Raw genomic sequence first — 19696 nt, 5'->3', positions numbered from 1 at the left:
AGAAGGCAAATTTAAAGACTTTTTGTCCATTAACTTCATAAATGTCTTCTAATATGTCCTAGGCAAACTAAAACTGAAAGTAAATTATCCTCTATAATAAAAAATTGTCACAAAGGACATAAGTAGCACTATACATTTTATATCCTTTTCCTATAATGCCCAAGGAGAAATTAAGGCATTTTCTATAAGTACTGTGGGTATGTATCTTTTAATATCTATTAATATGGAATTGATGAATGATGAATCTTCCCCCCCCCAAACATGCACTGAACACTTTATGATGATAAAGGAACCGTTTCCCACACAAACACAAATACCTGATCACCACCTGGATCACAAACAGGACAATGATATAAACAGGTATGGGGTCAGTTATCCAGAAACCCATTATCTAGAAAGCTCTGAATTATGGGAAGGCATTTTTCCATAGACTTAATTTTATCCAAATAATTCCAAAGGAAAAAGGATTCTCTCTAATAATAAAACAGTAGCTTGTACTTGATCCAAACTAAGATATAATTAATCCTTATTGGAAGCAAAACAAGCCCATTGGGTTTATTTAATGTTTACATGATTTTCAAGTAGAATAAAAAAAAAACCCAAGTCCCGAGCATTCTGGATAACAGGTCCCATACTGTACCTATTCTTCATATTATGTGATCACAACTGCTCAATAAAACCACTGGAACTGCTCACTTAAAAGCTCCACTGTATGGGGCAGATTTATAAAGGTTGGAATTGGATTTTTTCGAGTTGGATTTTCGAGTTTTTCCTAAAATAATCTCCCATTCAAGTTGTAAGCATATTCAAATTTCAATTGAATTCAAAATTTGACCTTTGATAAATTTGCCCCTATATGTATGATCACAATTATTATCTGCTGTTTGGAAGTATGAAAGAAGCTGCAAACAAAGAGCATAGTGAAGAAGAATGCAATGATGACGAGGCTGCATGCTAGTATGTAAATAGCGTATCCTTTTCAGTCTTTGCCTGTTCTGCTGACATATTGTTCACATATTCATTGTAAAACTCAAACACAAACAAACACAAGTAAAAGTAGAAAAATGATAAGGCTAACTTGTATAGGCATTTTGCACCCTAGTTATTTATTGTCTTTGCATTATTTTATTATTGCACTATTATTTCTCCAGTTGAGCCAGATCAAGCTCGAATGTATCCTCCATACCCCCTTTTGAATACCCCACTTCTGTCTATATCTTTAAAATCAACTATATTTTCAATAAAAAATAAAAATTATTGGAAAAAGACCATTACACAGAGTGGTGCTACGTTACAGTGTTTTTTATTTTATAGCTTATACATTTTGATCATTTTCATAATCTTGTTAAGGCCTTATCTTTATGCGAATAAAAATATTTAAACAAAACAAAAAGTAAATGATAAGGTTCATTAATGACTACAACAGCAAATATTGAGCATGCATCGACACCATCCTTAAAGGAGAAGGAAAGCTACAGAGGCATTTTATTGCCAATAGATTAGCTGCAATAGTGCAAGCTAGAATGCTATATTTATTCTGTAGAATGTTTTACCATACCCGAGTAAAAAGCTCTAGAAACTCTCTATTTGTTTAGGATAGGAGCTGCAGTATTAACATGGTGTGACATCATTTCCTGCCTGAGTCTCTCCCTGCTCTGGGCTCAGATTACAGTAGAGAAGGGAGGAGGGGGGGAGAGGTGCAAACTGAGCATGCTCTTGCCCAGGGCAATGAGGTTTAAGCTGAAGGCAGGAAGTCTGATACAGAAGCCCATGTGTACACAATAGAAGGAAAGAAATGCAGTGTTTCTTTTGACAGGGGACTCAGAGCAGCACTACTTTGGGGGTTTACTGGTATATTAGATGGACCTTTCTGATGAGGCTTACTTAGTTTTAACCTTTCCTTCTCCTTTAAGAACCTTCCGACCATACATGCTCCTTCCATCTCGACTTCCAGTACCTTCATGGTACATAAATGCTCCCACCCAACCTGATCTGATGAAATTTACGGAAATGCACATGCCAGAACTAAGGAACCCTGGATGTAGTGGTAGTTCCAGGGCATCAGTGGCCACTGCTGTGTAGGGGTGGCCAATGCTGTGTAAGGGGCCAATGACATGCAAGGGCAGGGCTAGGACGCAGCGGCTTGTGATTGGTCAAATCACGAGTCACTCAAGGGACAAGTCTGAAAGGTTTTCACACTTTTGAAAACCAGTTCAAAAGTCTGAAAACAAACAGGCGGTTTTGACAGCTAATGTGAAAATCCAGGTCTGGATCCATAGCCATGACTGCAACTGCATGTAATAAATCAGAGTAGACTGGGCAGCATATTGTATGGACACAAGTATTTGTATAAATATCACCAATGTTCTGTGTCCATTTTACCGCTTTGTATTTGTAAATGAGTCCTTTTTATTAGTAATCTAAATGATCCAATCACATTCCTTTTCCAGTTTCATGCTTTTATTTAATACAATAAAAAGTCATGTATATGTAGGAATGTAGTTCTACAAGCCCCAGTGAAGAGCCATAGCCTAGAGCAGGGATCCCCAACCTTTTGAACCTGTGAGCAACATTCAGAAGTAAAAGGAGTTGGGGAGCAACACTAGCATGAAAAATGTTCTTGGGGTGCCAAATAAGTGCTGTGATTGGCCATTTAGTAGCCCTAATGTGGATTGTCAACCTACATTGAGGCTCTGTTTGACAGTGTACCTGGTTTTTATGCAACTAAAACTTGCCTACAAGCCTGGAATTCAAAAATAAGCACCTGCTTTGAGGCCACTGGGAGCAACATCCAAGGGTTTGGAGAGCAACATGTTGCTCACGAGCTACTGGTTGGGGACCACTGGCCTAGAGCAATGCAATGGTTATCAAATCTTCCCACAGACAAAGACACATTTTAACACTGGCTGCCGTTAATAGAACAAACAAAAATCATTACATGAGATATTTTCTCAGTCATTCTCAAAAACTAAAAGGTTCTGACTATTCATTTTGTGCATTGCAAATATATATATATATATATATATATATATATATATATATATATATATATATATATATATATATATATATATATATTTGTAATTATATATAGCATACCTGCATGTGATAGCTCTGCCCTTGATCTCAATCTCTGAGCGAGCAGACAATACCCTGTTTAATAATTGCCTAATTTGTCTTCATATACAGGTATGGGATACTTTATCTGGAAACCTGTTATCCAGAAAGCTCAGAATTACATGAAGGCCATCTACCATAGACTACATTATAAGCAAGTAATTCTAATTTTTTTAAAAATATTTTCCCTCTGGATAACCTCCGGTCATGAGCATTCTAGATAACAGGTCCCATACCTGTACAAGCAACACATGTTTTGGTAACATATACATTCTTCAGTGCCCAACAGCTACTCCCCACTGCATAAGGTCAACGATTTGTAATAAGCTTCCCTATCTTTAGGATTATTCTAATGGAAAAAAACTGGCACTGATAGACTTAAAGGAAAACTCTACGGTCTGAACAAAAACCAACAGATAATTTTTATCTCCATTAGTGAATCATCCATTTCTATCTCCATTAGTGGCATATATAAATATATTGGTAATTATTGTCCTTTTGCATCCTATTTTTAAGCCACCATTTTGTGGTGTTCGGTGTGTCCCCTCACTGATGAATAAACTCTGCTTATTCAATGGCTGATGTAACCTAGCACATATACATGACCTTGGTTAGTCTGAGCAAAATACCTCATGCAAGTCAGAGTAATAGACATATACTGTAGTAGTAAAAATGACAGTTTACAATATGGCATTATACATGGCACACCACTAGAAAAGTATATTTTTCATGAAAAGGCTTTAATTTATATGAAAGCGTTTTAGGATGAGACCTGATGAGAAGGTTTAAAGGAGAACTAATCCTCCCCAATAAAAAAAGCCCCATCTACTACCCCTCCCCAATTCCTACCCTCATAGTTCATTATTCCAGAAAGTGTCCTTGAACAGCATACTCGCTTATTTATGCAGAGCAGCACAGCAGAGCTCATGGGCTCCATCTTCCAGGTCTTGGGTCTTCTTCGGATCCTCTTCCCTTCAGCAATTTTCAGAACTTTTGAGCGCAGTTGGTACGATTACCGGACTGCTCTAACTGTGCATGCACCAAATACCGTGTTCCCTTACCGAAGAAAACTAAAGACCCGTAATGTGGCACCCTTGAGCTCCGCTGTGCTACTCTGCATAAATAAGCGAGCATGCTGTCCAGGGGCACTTTCTGGAATAATTGACTATGAGGGTAGGAAGTAGGGAGGTGGGGCTGTGGTAGTAGATGGGGCTTTTTTTAATGGGGGAGGTTTAGTTCTTATTTAAATATCTCTCCAGCCATCTTAGTCATCATACTGTTTTTTATCCAGCTCTGAGCTGGATGCAGGGAATTTCAGGTCAGGAAAACAGGATGTTTCACCATAGAAAACTGTTTCCAGGTGCAGGATTTATTATCGAAGAATGCAGTGACAGCTTATTCTGCCACATAGAAATCAAGATATTCTCGTTTTGCAGGATTCAATGCTACATGCTTCTATCCTTTGATTTAAATCCATAAAGAAAAAAGAAAACAAATATCAGTGGGTAAATTGTGTCAATTACCAGTCCAATGTTTACATACAGGTATGGGACCTGTTATTCAAAATGCTCGGGATCTAGGGTTTTCCAGAAGCATAATTTGGATCTTCATACTGTACCTTAAGACAACTAAAAAATCATTTAAACATTAAATTAACCCAATAGGATTGTTTTGCCTGCAATTATATTATATGCAATTATATCGTTTTGATCAAGTACAAGGTACCTTTTTATTGTTACAGAGAAAAAGGAAATCATTTTTAAAAATTTTGATTATTTGGATAATATGGAGTCTATGGGAGTAGGCCTTTCCATAATTCGAAACTTTCTGGATAATGGGTTTACAGATACCTGTATCAAAAAAAATATTTTTTTTCCAAACAGTAAAAGATTTAATACACTTCTTTTTTTTTTTTTTCAATTTGCAATGTGTGTGAGACACTGATATATGACATTTATTTTGTTGAGTTTCGTTTCAGAATAGCAATCTGTGCTAATGTTGCTTGGAGAGTGGAATTTTATGTGAGGGTATTTTATTTAATTTAACACAATGAAGTTTTAACAAGAACATATTGGGATCATTTATCATGGAGCTGCTGCTGCTTCTGCAACGTCACACAGTGAACACCAAGCTGGGACTAAATACGACCTTGGATTGTTCCTAATATTGTTAACTAGACACTTCAGTTTCATAAATTACATTAATTTGGCAGGCTCCTGAACTGCGTACTACAAGTGCCAAAACCAAACCATGGATTTTGGAACCATGGAATTGATACAAAGTACAAAATAGAGTTCAAAAACGGTTGAGGTAGTTGTTGCCTATAGGACAATAGCCACTATATCATTGGGATGACCGGGTTGAAATTTGGCCAACCATTGTGTGTTAGGGTTGGGCACGGGCCAGGCTGGGGAAATTTTCCAGGTCTTAGAGCACACAAAAGTAGTGTACAGCGTGAGAAGACGGGTTGGGCATGGGTCCTACAATGGCATTGTATGGGTTAGGGTTGGGCGCAGGTTAAGAAGGCCCTTAACGACTGCTAGGAAATGGGGGTACAAGGCCATGACAGGTTGGAGGTAACAAGCGTGGTTCGGCATTAGATTAGCTAGAGTGCGTGGGAGGGGATAAGAGGGAAAAGCAGTTAGGGATTGGTGCCATTTTCCATTTGCAGCCCCACCTACCTCCTTTGTTAGGTAAGGATCTAGGGGAAGGGTGAGCCATTAGTCGCAGCTATGAGGGTATGAAGGTAGTGGTGTGGAGTCAGCAGACTGGAGTCAGGGCGGAGGTTGGCTAGGTCTGAGGCTAGGGGTTGTGGAGGTTAGCCGCTGTTAAAAAGGGAGGGACAAAGACAAGGGGACTAGCCTCAGGTTTTAAATACAATGGTTAGCAGGGGATCTCCATTGGAGCAGCTTTCAGCGGCTAGTGGTGGAGATTCTGCTCTATTCCATTCTATGTTATATGTTTGAATATGGAAAGCTATATGATTGTTCATTTATGTTAATTTATGTTTTAATAAAACTTGGCTGTGGCATTTTCAATCCACTAAAGAAATATTTGGCTGTGTATTTAGTAAAAGGGGGAGAGATGGTTTAAGGGGGGGGAAGGGTCCAAGACTTGACGCTGCCCATGTCAAGGTTTTGCAGGTTGGGGTCTGGTGCAAGTTGAATCACTAATGGTCACCCATGTTAGACACAGATAAATCATACCATTTGTACATTGTACCATTGTATTTCTCAACCCGCCTCATTGGTGTAGTGCCCCACAAGTTATGGTAAATGGAGGTAAAAAAAAAAACGCTCCTGGGAACTTAAGGAGCCGAATTTCCATTTTTCAAAACGGAAATTTGGCTCTTCTGAGTGTGTCATGGAGGGTGTAAGCCTCCCACCTTCTATAATTAGACAAGGGTTCTCTTACTTAATACTGCTATTTTTACTTTATCACCTTTATAATTTTTTGAATGCACTATATAACAGTAGGCAGGTTGACACATCATTGCCTGATGCTGAAAACCATATTATTCTAATTTAGATCTTATTTATGAAGGTTATTTTCAGCTCTGTTACTTCTCATTTACACTGCTTGTGTTCACACAATAGTTTGGCAGAGAATTTTTTGGAGGTCTTTGCATATACAGTATGATTCTGTGGCTGAGCCAACACCCTGCAGGGGCACCCTAAAGCACAGCAGCTTCTGTGGAGACAAGGCAGAAAAGTGACAGGTCCAGTTAATGTCCTTGCAAGGCAAGGAGCAGAGAATTTCTCAGCAAAAATTAATAATGTTTGCTTTCAGCCACAGCATGGGCCTCTAGAGTGCTGGGATCACATTTACAAATCCATCTGTGCTTCTTTTTATTCACCTTTCATTTTAGAAAATAATTCCCAATACTATCAGCATGCATGCATGCAAGATGAAAAGTACATTGTATTCAACAATATTTACATTTTTAATAATAAAAAGAAACACATATACATACAGGGCCACCATTATAAATCACAGGGCCCCGTACAACAAAATTCTCGGGCCCCCATTGGCCCCGCCCACCCTGGCTCCCAAGCCCCACCCCAGACCCCGCCCACTCTACATCACAGTTAAAAGACCACACAGACATCAGCGCTAAAAAAGTAACCCCCATACACACACAAGTTATAAAAAGCTATTGATGGTCAGGGCCCCCTTATAAGTTAAGAAAAAAAAAACATTGGCACCAGGGCCCCCCATAAAAGTTTCCTTTAAAAAGCATTGGTGCCAGGGCCCCCCTTACAAGTAAAAAAAAAAAATTGGGGCCCAAAGAATATTTTTAAAAAAAACATTGGCGTCAGGACCCATGTTAAAAAAAATTGGGGCCCCAAAAAATAGTTATGTTACTGATGAACTTGCCACCACTATACAGCCAATACAAGAAGGTTGTCTTTTTAGCCAATTCCCTTCCTGTGTATGAGATACGACTCCCTCATCCAATACGCTAGCAGCGCCACTAGATTATATAATATTTAGTTGTGACGTCAATCTCATGTCGCGAGACTGTAATGTAATGTTCCGAAAGGCTGCCGGAAAAAGCCGATTGGCGAGGCCAAGAAGAGAGGAAAAGCTAGACATTTTCAGGACAGCGAGATGCAGCATGAAAAGCAGAGTTTGGACGTTTGGGAGTGTTCGCTAAAGGAGAATCACTTCCCCACACTGTAAGACTTTATTAACTAAATCACTGTGCCTCGTAGTGTGCATGCGAAAATCGCTGCAAGTATTTGTTGCGCTAATGCGCATGCGAACTAGGCTTTATAGATGAGAAGGCGCATAACTATAGAGGAAGCAGACCCCACGGTCGCGGGGGGGGGGGGGCGGACCGCGGGGTCTGCAGCACCAAAAACCTCCCTCTGACGCTGTAATAAAGAAAAAATTTGCGTGCACTCTGCATCCAGCGGTTGTGCGTGCTCAAGCGTCAGAGGAGGAGAGTGCCAGACGGGTTCTATGCGCCGGTTCAAAGATTTTCAGCGAGGGAGGGCCCAGCAAGCGCTTGTTACGCCGCTGATGATAAGACACCGGTAGTGCAGTACTGCCAGGCCCCCCTTCTTGCCCTGGCCACTTGTCCCCCCCCCCTGATGGTGGTACTGTATATATATTATACAGACATGATTCTTCAGATTGAGAGAAAACCATGATAGTCTTTCTCTGACTGCAGGGACCATTTTCCCGCCCCCCTTAGACTAGCCATTCAATCCCTCCCTCATCCTGTTCCACGCTGAGGTGATGGATTTTGGGAGTTGACCTCTCTCTGTTTTTCCCAACTAAATGAGCTCATGTCAAAAATGGGGGTATTTATTAAGTGCCTTCAATTGAATCTCCCTATGTTTACATAGGTCAGAGTTATTTTAATACTGAATCAATTTTATACAGGTATAGGATCGGCTATCCGTAAACCAGTTATCCAGAAAGCTAAGAATTACAGGGTGGCAATCTACTATAGACTCCATTTTAATCAAATAATTCAAATTTTTTAAAAAATATGTCCTTTTTCTCTGTAGTAATAAAACGGTACATTGTATTTGTCCCTATTTAATATATAATTAATCCTTATTGGAGACAAAACAGCCCTATTAGGTTTATTTAATGTTTGGGAATCTTAATTATGGAAAGACCCCTTATCCAGAAAACCCCAGGTCCCAAGCATTCTAGAAAACAGGTCCATTACCTGTACATGCATTTTATAAATGTATTAAAGCATGTATATATTATGACTTTTAAGATGGATATTTTACCATTTAAATCAATTTACACTGCCCACAGTCAGTGTTACTGAACCCACATAGTATCACATGTAATTATTTGTATATGGAATTAATATGGCTGTGTATGTGACTGTTCAATGCAATATTCTTTTCAAAAACATTAATTTAATTAACCTCACCACAATCAGAATTTGATTCCTACAGGAATGACACGGAAAAAAAGATTTGTGCCAGGAAGTAAAATGGACTAAATTTGGACCTGCAATGAAAGATGCTGCACATGCATATGACTTGGTTATACAACTAACAAGTGGTGCAACATGGAGAGTATGTACAGGCTTATAAACAAATATGAACCTATTTTTGTACCTAGTATTGCACCTACCTTAGGTAAATGAATCATCTTGTGGTTAATTTTAAAGTACAGTAACTACGGCATTAATGTCAAATTATAACTGGATAACATAACAGTATGGTACATATTACCAAGCTGAAACATGGAAACACTGGAAATGCACAAAAAAAACTCATGAAATACCTGTGATAGCTGACTGGAAGCATCTCCAGCTTTCACCACTGATTTGAGCAGCAGAACTCAGTATGTGCCACATACCTACAATAAGTATTTAAACCATCTGTACATGCGTATCGTCATTGTATCAGCATAGGAGAGAAAGAGAGTTTAGTATAATCACAGTCAGGCTGGCTCTGGCAAGTCTTTCACACATTACTATCACACTATCAACATGTGCTAATCTATTTTTTATCTCTTTTTGTTATTTAAAGGAAAACTATACCCCCCAAACAATGTAGCTCTCTATAAAAAGATATTGCATAAAACAGCTCAAAATCCTGCTTCATGTAAATAAACCATTTTCATAATGATATACTTTTCTAGTAGTATGTGCCATTGGGTAATCATTAATAGAAAATTTCCATTTTAAAAAATAAGGGCCGCCCCCTGGGATCGTAGGATTCACTGTACTCACAAACATACCAACAAACCATACATGTTAGGTCACATGAGCCAATTAACAGACAGAGGTGTGACTTTTGCTTCCACACTTCTTCCTGTTACAGTTAGAGTTGTAGTATTTCTGGTCAGGTGATCTCTGAGGCAGCACACAGACATCACAAAATGGTGGCTCAAGGCAAGAGATGTAAAAGGGCAATATTTACTTAAATATATATTCCAGTTTGGTAAGATTCTTTAATATGCCACTTAATATCATATGAACTATGTGTTGCTTAAGTGTTCATTTTGGGGGTATAGTTTTCCTTTAAGTAATAGAATCAAAGTAACAAAAAGCCCTCAGTGTCTGAAACTATGGAAGCATTTTCCTCTTTGATTTTCAATATATCATCTACTTTACTCTTTAAATGTTTTATCCTCTACTCTTACATTTGAATTATCGTTTTTTATATATATTCCATATGGCCATTCTATTACATACTAAAAGATAAGGGAAAGGCGAACCACCTCTTTAATGGCAGATACAGCAATGTTTTTACAAATTAGGAAACATGTTGTGAGCTAAGGAGGTCCTGAATTTTTGCCCTTAAGGGGGTTTGATGTCCTCCAACCAAAAAAAGTCTAAAACCACTGCTCTTAAATATGAATGTTATAAAAGCAATTGTAGCAATTTTGCTTTGTAACCACAGTAAAGCAATTTAATATATCTAACTCGTTTGTCAAGGGGCATATACAAGTCACATAACTAAAAATAAAGATTACTACAATCAATAAGTTAAGGGTCTAAAAGGGAGGAATACATTAAAAGCTGTGAGAGACAACAGTTTTGACAGCTTCAATGAAAATGGAATTATGTAGGGAAACGGTTTGACATAGCTATCATGGGGCAAAATATCGCCTCCACATTTTTTCATAAATTACATACACTGTGGAACAAAGGCCAGTCCCACTTCACTACTTGTAGAACGGTATAGTAATGTACATTTTAGGTGCAGAACTGAGACAGCCTTCTGGTGGTAGAAAAAGAGCCATGAAAATGTCTTGGAAATGGATCCATCATAATAACTGTAGTAAGAGAAAACTTCACTGCCACCCTTAAATAAACACGTGGATCTGTAAATGCTCTGTAATTTTACAGTGAAGAATAAAAGCATGGATATATGCCACATTACATAGCAGTGGGTACATTTTATTATAAACAGTATTTGCAATAAAATGCACAAATTTTGTTTGAAAGATTTCAGTGGTAATGTTGTGCTCAATCTGTACTGACATGCTAAATCCAGCTAATAAGCAAATGCTTGGAACATTTGTATTAGATTAAAAAAATTCATTACAGTGTATTAAAATAAAATTCTCAGTTTATAGTACCGATCTGTTTAAATGAATGGGCACATAATGCACTGAGTGTACTTTTCATGGTTCTCATTATACCCCTCAATAAACCCGAATACCTGCATTATAAAATTCCTGTTATTGCTACAAAACTTAATCATAAAGTGGTCAAGTGGGAGTAGGTCTGGCCGAATAACAATATGCAGTTAAAAGTTTTGATACAAAACTTACAATCTATGCATTACAGCTTCATAGGAATACATAAAAGCAAGAAGTGCCTGGCCTTTTATATTTTAAATGCAGCTTAGATAAATACTGTAGTTTTCTTTGCAACTGAATATGCAGCTGAATATGCATCTGGGTTGCAGTGTCACTTCCGTTTTAGTATTCTGAAGCTGACAATCTACTAATAAATTCACCACCATGTTTAAAAGGAAATGAAGAGAGGATTTAAATCCATTATATTGCTTAACTGAGTTCAGCTAGTCATTTGCGGTAAACTGACCCATTATAAAGCAGCAAAATATAATAATATAATGCCGTTACTACAAGTTTAAAGGATATGTCAACCCGAAAAACAATTAATAAAAGAAAACATAATTCTTTGCAATATATATTCATAACAAAAGTTCTATTGTTTTTAAGTTATTTGTACATGTACTACTATTGAAAACAGTGTTTGTCTGTCCCTTTCTATTCTCTGCACCGGTAGCTCAGACTGTTTATACAACACAAGCCAACAGATTGACAAACCTGTCTTACTGGAGGAAATGGGCATTTGCAACATTGTTTTAAAAGTAACAAAAAGAAGTTAAGCAAACTTTGCTTTCAATAGCAAACTACATTTAATTTTTAAAGCACAAACTGTTTATTATAAATTCATATTGGAAAGTTGCTTATAATTATGTTTTTTTATTAGGCAAAAAAATGAATTTTTGAGATGGCATGTCTTTTAATTTACACAGTTCTTTTAATGTCTGTGGGGTTTAATACAGATTTGTTCATGTTTAAAGATCCTTTAATATTCATCACTGTAAACATCTTGTAGAGCCTTTAACAAAATAATGAAGTGAGGACAATATCCCTTATATATAGCCATATACACAAGGATTACAAGGTATCCGTGAATATGAAGTACCCTCACAATATTTTGAGCAAAAACAAAAGTTCAGCCAGTGTACAATGTTCCATTTACAGCTGTGCAAACAACAGTGTCAGTTGGACAGGACTCCACCCTAAGGTTATACGGTAGTAGACATCGGGAGCAAGATACACAAGTACAGCTCATTGAGCCACTCACTCACCCATGATACTAACTACCCACAAACCTGTCCAGCAATCAGTTATCTGATTTCATTATCAACAGTAAATTAACCTGAAACTGCTCACAGAACTGCACATTCCTGTTATACTATTCCAGATAGATAGATAGATAGATAGATAGATAGATAGATAGATAGATAGATAGATAGATAGATAGATAGATAGATAGATAGATAGATAGATAGATAGATAGATAGATAGATAGAGGGATAGAGGGATAGATGATGATAGATAGATAGATAGATAGATAGATAGATAGATAGATAGATAGATAGATAGATAGATAGATAGATAGATAGATAAGATATGCCGCCCAGCAAAAACGATACCTGATGCCGATGAAAAAAAGACAACAGAGGTTAGAAAAGGTGTCAATGCTATCAGTAATCTTATATGGGGAGAAAGTAGTTGTTTCCTGATCTTTTGTTATTATTATCCTTTATTTATAGATCACCCAGGTCCTTGCCCCATACAATCAAAAGCACTATCACATCCACACAACTACGGTCAGTTTTATCGAGGGCCTGTAGGTATTTGAAGTATAAGAGGAAGCCCCCTGCAGGCACTAGAACATAGAAACTCCTTGCACATACAAAATGTATCTGAGAAGAGGGAGGAACATTTCAGAAAACAAAAAAATAAATAAAGAAATCATTATTTGTGGGGCATTATTTGAAAATGACATATTTGTAAAAGTGAACTGCCCCTTTGAGAATTTCAATGTACATGTGCAGATGTACTCCTAGCTCTGTAGAGTTCTATCTGATGCAAAGCAATTCAGTCATTCAGATATTGACGTGCTGTTGATTTAAATTCCCCATCAGGAAGCTACAAATCCCTGTGGGCTGTGTTTTGCTGATTCAGCAAGAAATGGAATGAAAAGACTCCGTTATTGACGATTTTTACCCTTGGAGCTTTTAGTAAACTCCTCTAAACCTTTTAAGTTTTGTTTAAAGGGTCGCAAAACTTCCATAAAAGTGTAAATACAGAGATACGGTTATCGATTCAAATGAAAATTCATATGAGGTTCTGTACGATGCAAACATAACCAAACTGATGTACAGTTATAGAAATATAGCAGCAATTAAAGGGCTTTCTAATGAAACGGAATGTAACGACAAGCGACAACAATCAGCAGACTTAATAAATAATGTACTAGATACATAGGCCTTCCCATACATAGCAGCCCCAGGGGAGCATCTGTCCAATCTGCTGCCCAAGGAAGCTGACCTGATAATGGACCCTGCAACTGCTGCTCCTGCCCTCAGACAGGGATGAGGGAGCTTCACATCTTGTCTAATGGCACAAATACCCCTCACCAGCCCAGAGGTACAGGGTCCCAATAACAATGAATAGCCATGCTCGGAAAGTTATCCTTCATCTTACAGATTTGTGTCAGCTATTTCCCTAGTGACAGAGGCAATGCACATGCTCAGTGTGCCCTGAATGCTGAGCTTATTACTCATGCTTAGAGCAGATTGGCACACTCAGTGTAAGCCCAGTGATGCTCCCAGCATTGATAAAGAATCCATGAGGATACGGGGCTTCAAGTATCAAGTTTGGAGGACTGGATCCTCAAAGGTCTTGTAAATCAGCCCTGGGCATAATAATGGTAATTTCTACCCTTAAAGGGCAAGTCAATCCCAAAATAAAAATTTGTCAATACAATTGCTATTAAAAAGCATTTACTTGACTCCTGGTTGTTACTTTTTCAACATTGTTGCAAAAGTCTTAGTTCCCCAGTATAGACAGGTCTGGTAATCATCTGCTTGTCTTACATTGTATCAACAGTCTGAGCCACCAGGATAGAGAATTGAAAGGGACAAACACTGCTTTTAATAGCATAACATATACAAATAACTTATTATATAACAAATTGTAATAAATGTTTATTGCAAAGTTGCTCAGACTTATGCTTTCTTTTATTAGGCAATATTTTTTGGGTTGACATTCCCTTTAAACTAGCTGCCCTGATATTAGTCAAAAGGCAAGCTGCAAAACCTACTGCTGTAGGTAATGCAAGGTTCTGGCCTACTGAGAGGTTGGGGCAGGCCCTGGTGTAGTGGCATTCCTTTCTCCCTCAGTAGTTATTCCACTGGGTGTGAAGAAAAGTTTTATATTGTGCCCTAGAGGCCTTTGGCCTCATGTTTTTATATACTCCTCTATAACTTATAATAGCCTTATATTTAGGGGGTACATTATTCATTAGATTATATTAGTTTGGTGCATCTATTTACATTGTCTCAAGTAAGCTTCCTTGTCTCTTTCAGTCAAATCGCTAAACCAGTCACAGGCCTCTCCAAGCAGCAGTGCAGTAAATGGTAACGGGCATAAAGCTGACCCTGCTTGGTCTTGGGAGGCCAGTGGCTCTGATCCCGAAAGCATATTTAGAATGCCTGCCACAAAGCAAACTTGAGATGTTGTTGTTTACCAGAGAGAAGAATGTAAGTTTGGTCACTAAGATACCCAAGAAACAGATTCCTCTGAGCAAGCATAAAATAACTTTTCCTTAAGGAAAGTAAAATCTTTTTTTCCAGGACTACACTATTCAAACAATATCACACATTTTTCAGGCAAAAGTAACCCGATGACAATATCCCTTTAAAGGGGTGTTTCGACTTTACGTTAACGTTTAGTATGTTAGTATGTTCTAAGCAACTTTTTAATTGGTCTTTATTTATTTATTGTTTACAGTTTTGTAATTATTTGCCTTTTTCTTCTAACTCTTTCAAATGGGGGTCACCGACCGCATCTAAAAAAACAGTGCTTTGGTAAGGACCAGGAGATTAATAGCTAGCAATAAATCTCTGCTTCTGTGCGTGACTAATCTTTAGTTTCCCATAGACAATAATGTGAATCGCTGGTGGTAAAACCCATGTGTCGCTTCAGTCTCCCATAATCGCTTGAAGTTGCTATAACAGGAAATTTCAAGTGATTTTGGGAGACTGAAGCAACACATGGGTTTTACCGCCAGCGATTCACATAATTGACTATGGGAAAGCTTTTACTGGGCTGGTTTGGGGCATAATCAAATCTAGGCATACTGGGGGTATAGCCACAGAGAAGCCTAAATTAACTAGTATTTACATCAGTAAACTTGTAATACCAGTTCCGACTTGAGTCAGTGTTTTACCAACTAGGTTGGTGTAATAGTGGCCGGTGGCTACCTTAACAAGTATAGTGGAAGGCTTGGGGCAGACAATAATAACAATAATAAAGGCATGTTCTAGCATCCCTATCAGAGGGGATAAGAAGAAGAACTGCACTATAATGTCCTTGCTGCAGAAGAGCAAACAGAGAGAGAAGACCTCCCCAAGCTGTTTAATAATGCAGCTGATATCAGATAGCTCTGCATGGAGTGTTTGGCTGCAGGCTTCAGTAGGGATGAGGAGGTGACCTCTATGGCAGAATTTCTGTGCAAGCACTGACTGCAGACAAAACTGATGTAAATCCCAAATCTAAAATCATGATTTGGCTTCAGGGCATAGTAATCCCTCAATGCTGTGGCTATCTCCTAATCTCCATTTTATCCAAGCTTGCTGTGATGCACGCCTCCACAACACATACAGATAACCCTCTCCTGCATTTTATCTCATCACCATGGCTAGGATCACACCGCTTTCCCTTGCATTTTACCGTCTGTGCATTGCTGTACAAATGAGGCCATAAAGATCAGGCAGGCTACTCGCTTACTCCAATACATTTCATTCTGACCTGGATTTCCATGCAATGGGGGGACCTTTAATGGCAGCTGGGATTTTTTTTTTATTGTTTTGTTTTTAAACCATGGCAGGCTGCAGAGTTTTATTATGTTTATTATGCTTGTCACTGAGCCCCTAGTTCCATGTCTCTTACAGTCATGTGAGGGTTCAGATGGGATATAGATGATGAGAATGCAAAGGCCAGTTGCAACTGCCAGCCTGCCCCAGGATCCTGTGCTAGTATCTACATCTATTATCCCTGGAGGAGGAGGAGGGGGATCTCTAGCAAATCCACCCACAGCCACAGAAGCAGTTTAATGATGCACACACTCCATACAGCAATGCCACCATTACAGCGCTAAAAATAGCAACTATGGGGTATAACCCTTGCACTGCCAGACAGATGCCCGCAAACCTGCTGCTGCTCAGATGAATCGTGTCTTATCTAAAAAGCAAGAGGACGATGGACAAAGGGGAAGGAGCCCTATAGTCGGTGACAGCAGACATGAGAGGGTTTACCTGAGTGGCTTTGTGGAACTGCTTCTTGAACCCTGCTACCGACATGCTGCAATATGGCCGGGTCCCCTCCTGCGGTTGCTGCTGCTTCTGCTGTGTGTGTTGTACGGTGGGTGAGAGGTGCAGATGGCCGGCCGCGCTCGGGACTGCAAGGGAATTTCTCCTTTCGAGCTCGGATCCGTGTAATCCTGTGATACTGCCGCTGTGTTAATGCAGGGACACCGTGACGTCACGAGCCTCCCTCCCTCCCACCTGCCCTCCTCGGGCTCACAGCCGGCCTCTAGTGGGGCCACACCGTGCCTTGGGAATTGGATCACCTTCTGGGTGTAAATGGGAAACCAGATAGACGAGATACCTGACTGGCTTTCTCTTTTACATTGTTTCCTTCTGGGTTTTGTTTTTAGTGTTTGTATTTATCAGCTTGCTATTTGGTGTTTTTAAAGGGCACGTGAAACAAAAAAATAAACAAAAATAAAATGTTGCCCAGTCAGTGACTAGATGTTATTGGGCCCCACAGCAAATTTATTTTAGGGCCCCAAACATATCTGATAGAAATTGCTCATTATTTGGGCCTCCCCCTATACAAACAGTAGAACCCCTATTTTACGTTTTTCAGGGGTCCAGATAAAAATGGTGTAAAGTCCCAGGAAAATTTAAAATCAGGGAAATGTATAATATATAGGTGGGACCACAAAACAACAATGTAAAATGAGGGAAAACTTAAAATCAAGGGATGTAAAATGGGGGTTCTACTGTATATATATATATATAGCAGGGTCTGCTTCCACCTGCGCCGAATGAAAGAAAATGTCATTCGAAGCAATTTCTGATTATTTACACATTTTCAAAACTTGTACATTTACTTAGGGTCGAATATCGAGGGCCTCGATATTCGACTGTCAAAGTTAAATCCTTCGACTTCGAAGTCAAAGGATTTACCGCAATTCACATCGAACGATTCCAAGGATTTTAATTCATCGAGCGAACGATTTTCCTTTGATCAGAAATTTGTTAGAAAGCCTATGGGGACCTAACATTGATGTTCGGTAGGTTTTACTTGGCGAAGTAGGTGGTCGAAGTTTTTTTAAAGAGACAGTACTTCGACTATCGAATGGTCGAATAGTCGAACGATTTTTAGTTCGAATCGTTCAATTCGAAGTCGAAGTTGTAGTCGAAGGTCGAAGTAGCCAATTCAATGGTCAAAGTAGCCAAAAAACGTTCAAAATTCGAAGTTTTTTTCTTCTATTCATTCACTCGAGCTAAGTAAATGTGCCCCGTAATGTCATTTGTAAATCTAATTGATTTTTTTTTTTTTTAAATCAGGGCCAATGTATTCCACAGCACAAATCACTTACATCAGTGCTTGTCTCCAATGCAATTTACAATCTAGCATAAGGAGTTGGAACAGGGTACAGAGTGGCCAGAATTCCCACCAGCCCATTCAAAAAAAAAATGTATTTGTGAGGTTCAGGCCTGGATGTGTGGAGAGGTCACCAAGGCCCGGGCCTAGGGTGGCAGGATTCTAGGGGGCGGCATGAAGCCCAACTACACCCACATTGGTCCAGAAACACTGGGGATGCGCTGGAGATACAATAGTTTTTTAAATCTCCAGCGCACCAATCCCCATTGCTCCAGTCCTGATGATGAAAATTTGAGCGAATAAAAGGGAGGGCGCGGGAGCGACGAATGAAAGTGGGCCTGTTTTGCTATGTAAATCCGGCCCTGGTGAGGCTCACCACAAACACCAGAATTAATACCCCCTCCACTCCGAAATTACATTCTGATGGCGATACCCGTGCAATCGAAAACTCCCTGTCATATACACACACACTGTGATCAGTTTTATCAGAAACCAAATAACAGGTCTGTATGTTTTTGGAGTGCTGCAGGAAATCATATAAGGAGTAATTTTTGTGCCATAGGGAACATGGTTAGTACAGGGTGCACTGAAGCCTGGATCTGTCAGTGCTCCCTAACTTGTGTGTATTAAGGATCCTTTCCCCCGGAAACCCATTATTCAGAAAAACTCCAAATTATGGAAAGGCCATCTCTCTTAGACTCTATTTCAAGCAAATTATTTTAATTAAAAAAAAAAAAGACTGTAAAGATCCAAATTACAAAAAGATCGCTTTTCCGGTAAAGCCAAGTTCCAAGTATTCCAGATAATAGATCTTATACCTGTACTGTACCCAGGTTTGGACTGGAGCAATGGGGGCCCACCGGGACTGCCACATGAAGGGCACTCCAGAGTCCAGGCAGTCACCGGGGCCCCCTCCCGGCTCCTCTGTGAGCGGCTGCTGAACACCAGTGCACCGCACACCTGCGTGAACGCTGGTACACAGCGCACCTGTGCGAATGGCGTGTCAAGTGTTTTTTTAGGGGGCGTCTGATTGGGAGAGCAGGTGAGGGCTGGGACCCACCGTGTTTTTTCCGGTGTCCCTTTGGCCCAGTCCGACATTGACCCTACCCCCAATATATTAGGGACAAAAAGATCCGCCATGGGTAGTTCAGCGACATTATTTGACCACGCCCATTTTGTCGTTGCACCCCATAAGTACCATGACCATTTAAAAAAATTTGGCAGGTTTATGGAAAGTTTCAATACATTTCTGGGAATTTTAGGGCCATGTTTTATGTGTTCTAACAATTTTGCTAATGAAGGTGAAATTGCCCTTTAGACTGGTGGCAGACAGGGTGATTAGTCGTCCAGCGACAAATCCTCTCTACTGCTGGCAACTAGTCTCCCCGAAATGCTTTCCTGCCGGCAAGAATATGAATCACTGGCAGGATAGCATAGAAAATTACTTCGGCCACGCTTTGCCTCATGAGGAAACTTCGGGTGACTTCGGGAATCCGAAGCAATTTGAATGCCATTTTGTGGAGATTAGTCGCCCGAAGTAGAGTAGGTTTGACGCTGGGCAACTAATCTCCCCGTCTGCCACCGCCCTTAAAGGACCAGTAACATAAAAAAAAAAATTCTTAAAAGTTCATTAGTATACATTGAAAAA

At 39.3% G+C, this 19696-nt stretch overlaps 1 protein-coding gene across 1 annotated transcript in view; it reads right to left on the bottom strand.

The window, feature by feature from the left end:
* sh3gl2.L (SH3-domain GRB2-like 2 L homeolog) overlaps positions 1 to 17037 on the bottom strand; it is a gene marked incomplete at its 5' end in the record, with an annotated part of 62301 nt that extends 45264 nt beyond the window's left edge. Inside the window, 1 exon segment of the mRNA NM_001095475.1 lies at positions 16692 to 17037. Coding sequence (NP_001088944.1) covers positions 16692 to 16736 — 45 coding nt within the window.
* Between the last annotated feature and the right edge of the window lie 2659 nt (positions 17038 to 19696).

Source organism: Xenopus laevis, chromosome 1L, assembly GCF_017654675.1.
Source record: "Xenopus laevis strain J_2021 chromosome 1L, Xenopus_laevis_v10.1, whole genome shotgun sequence".
Classification (NCBI taxonomy): domain Eukaryota; kingdom Metazoa; phylum Chordata; class Amphibia; order Anura; family Pipidae; genus Xenopus; species Xenopus laevis.
Note: the sequence above shows the minus strand (reverse complement) of the source record. Positions and strands in the feature narration are given on the sequence as shown.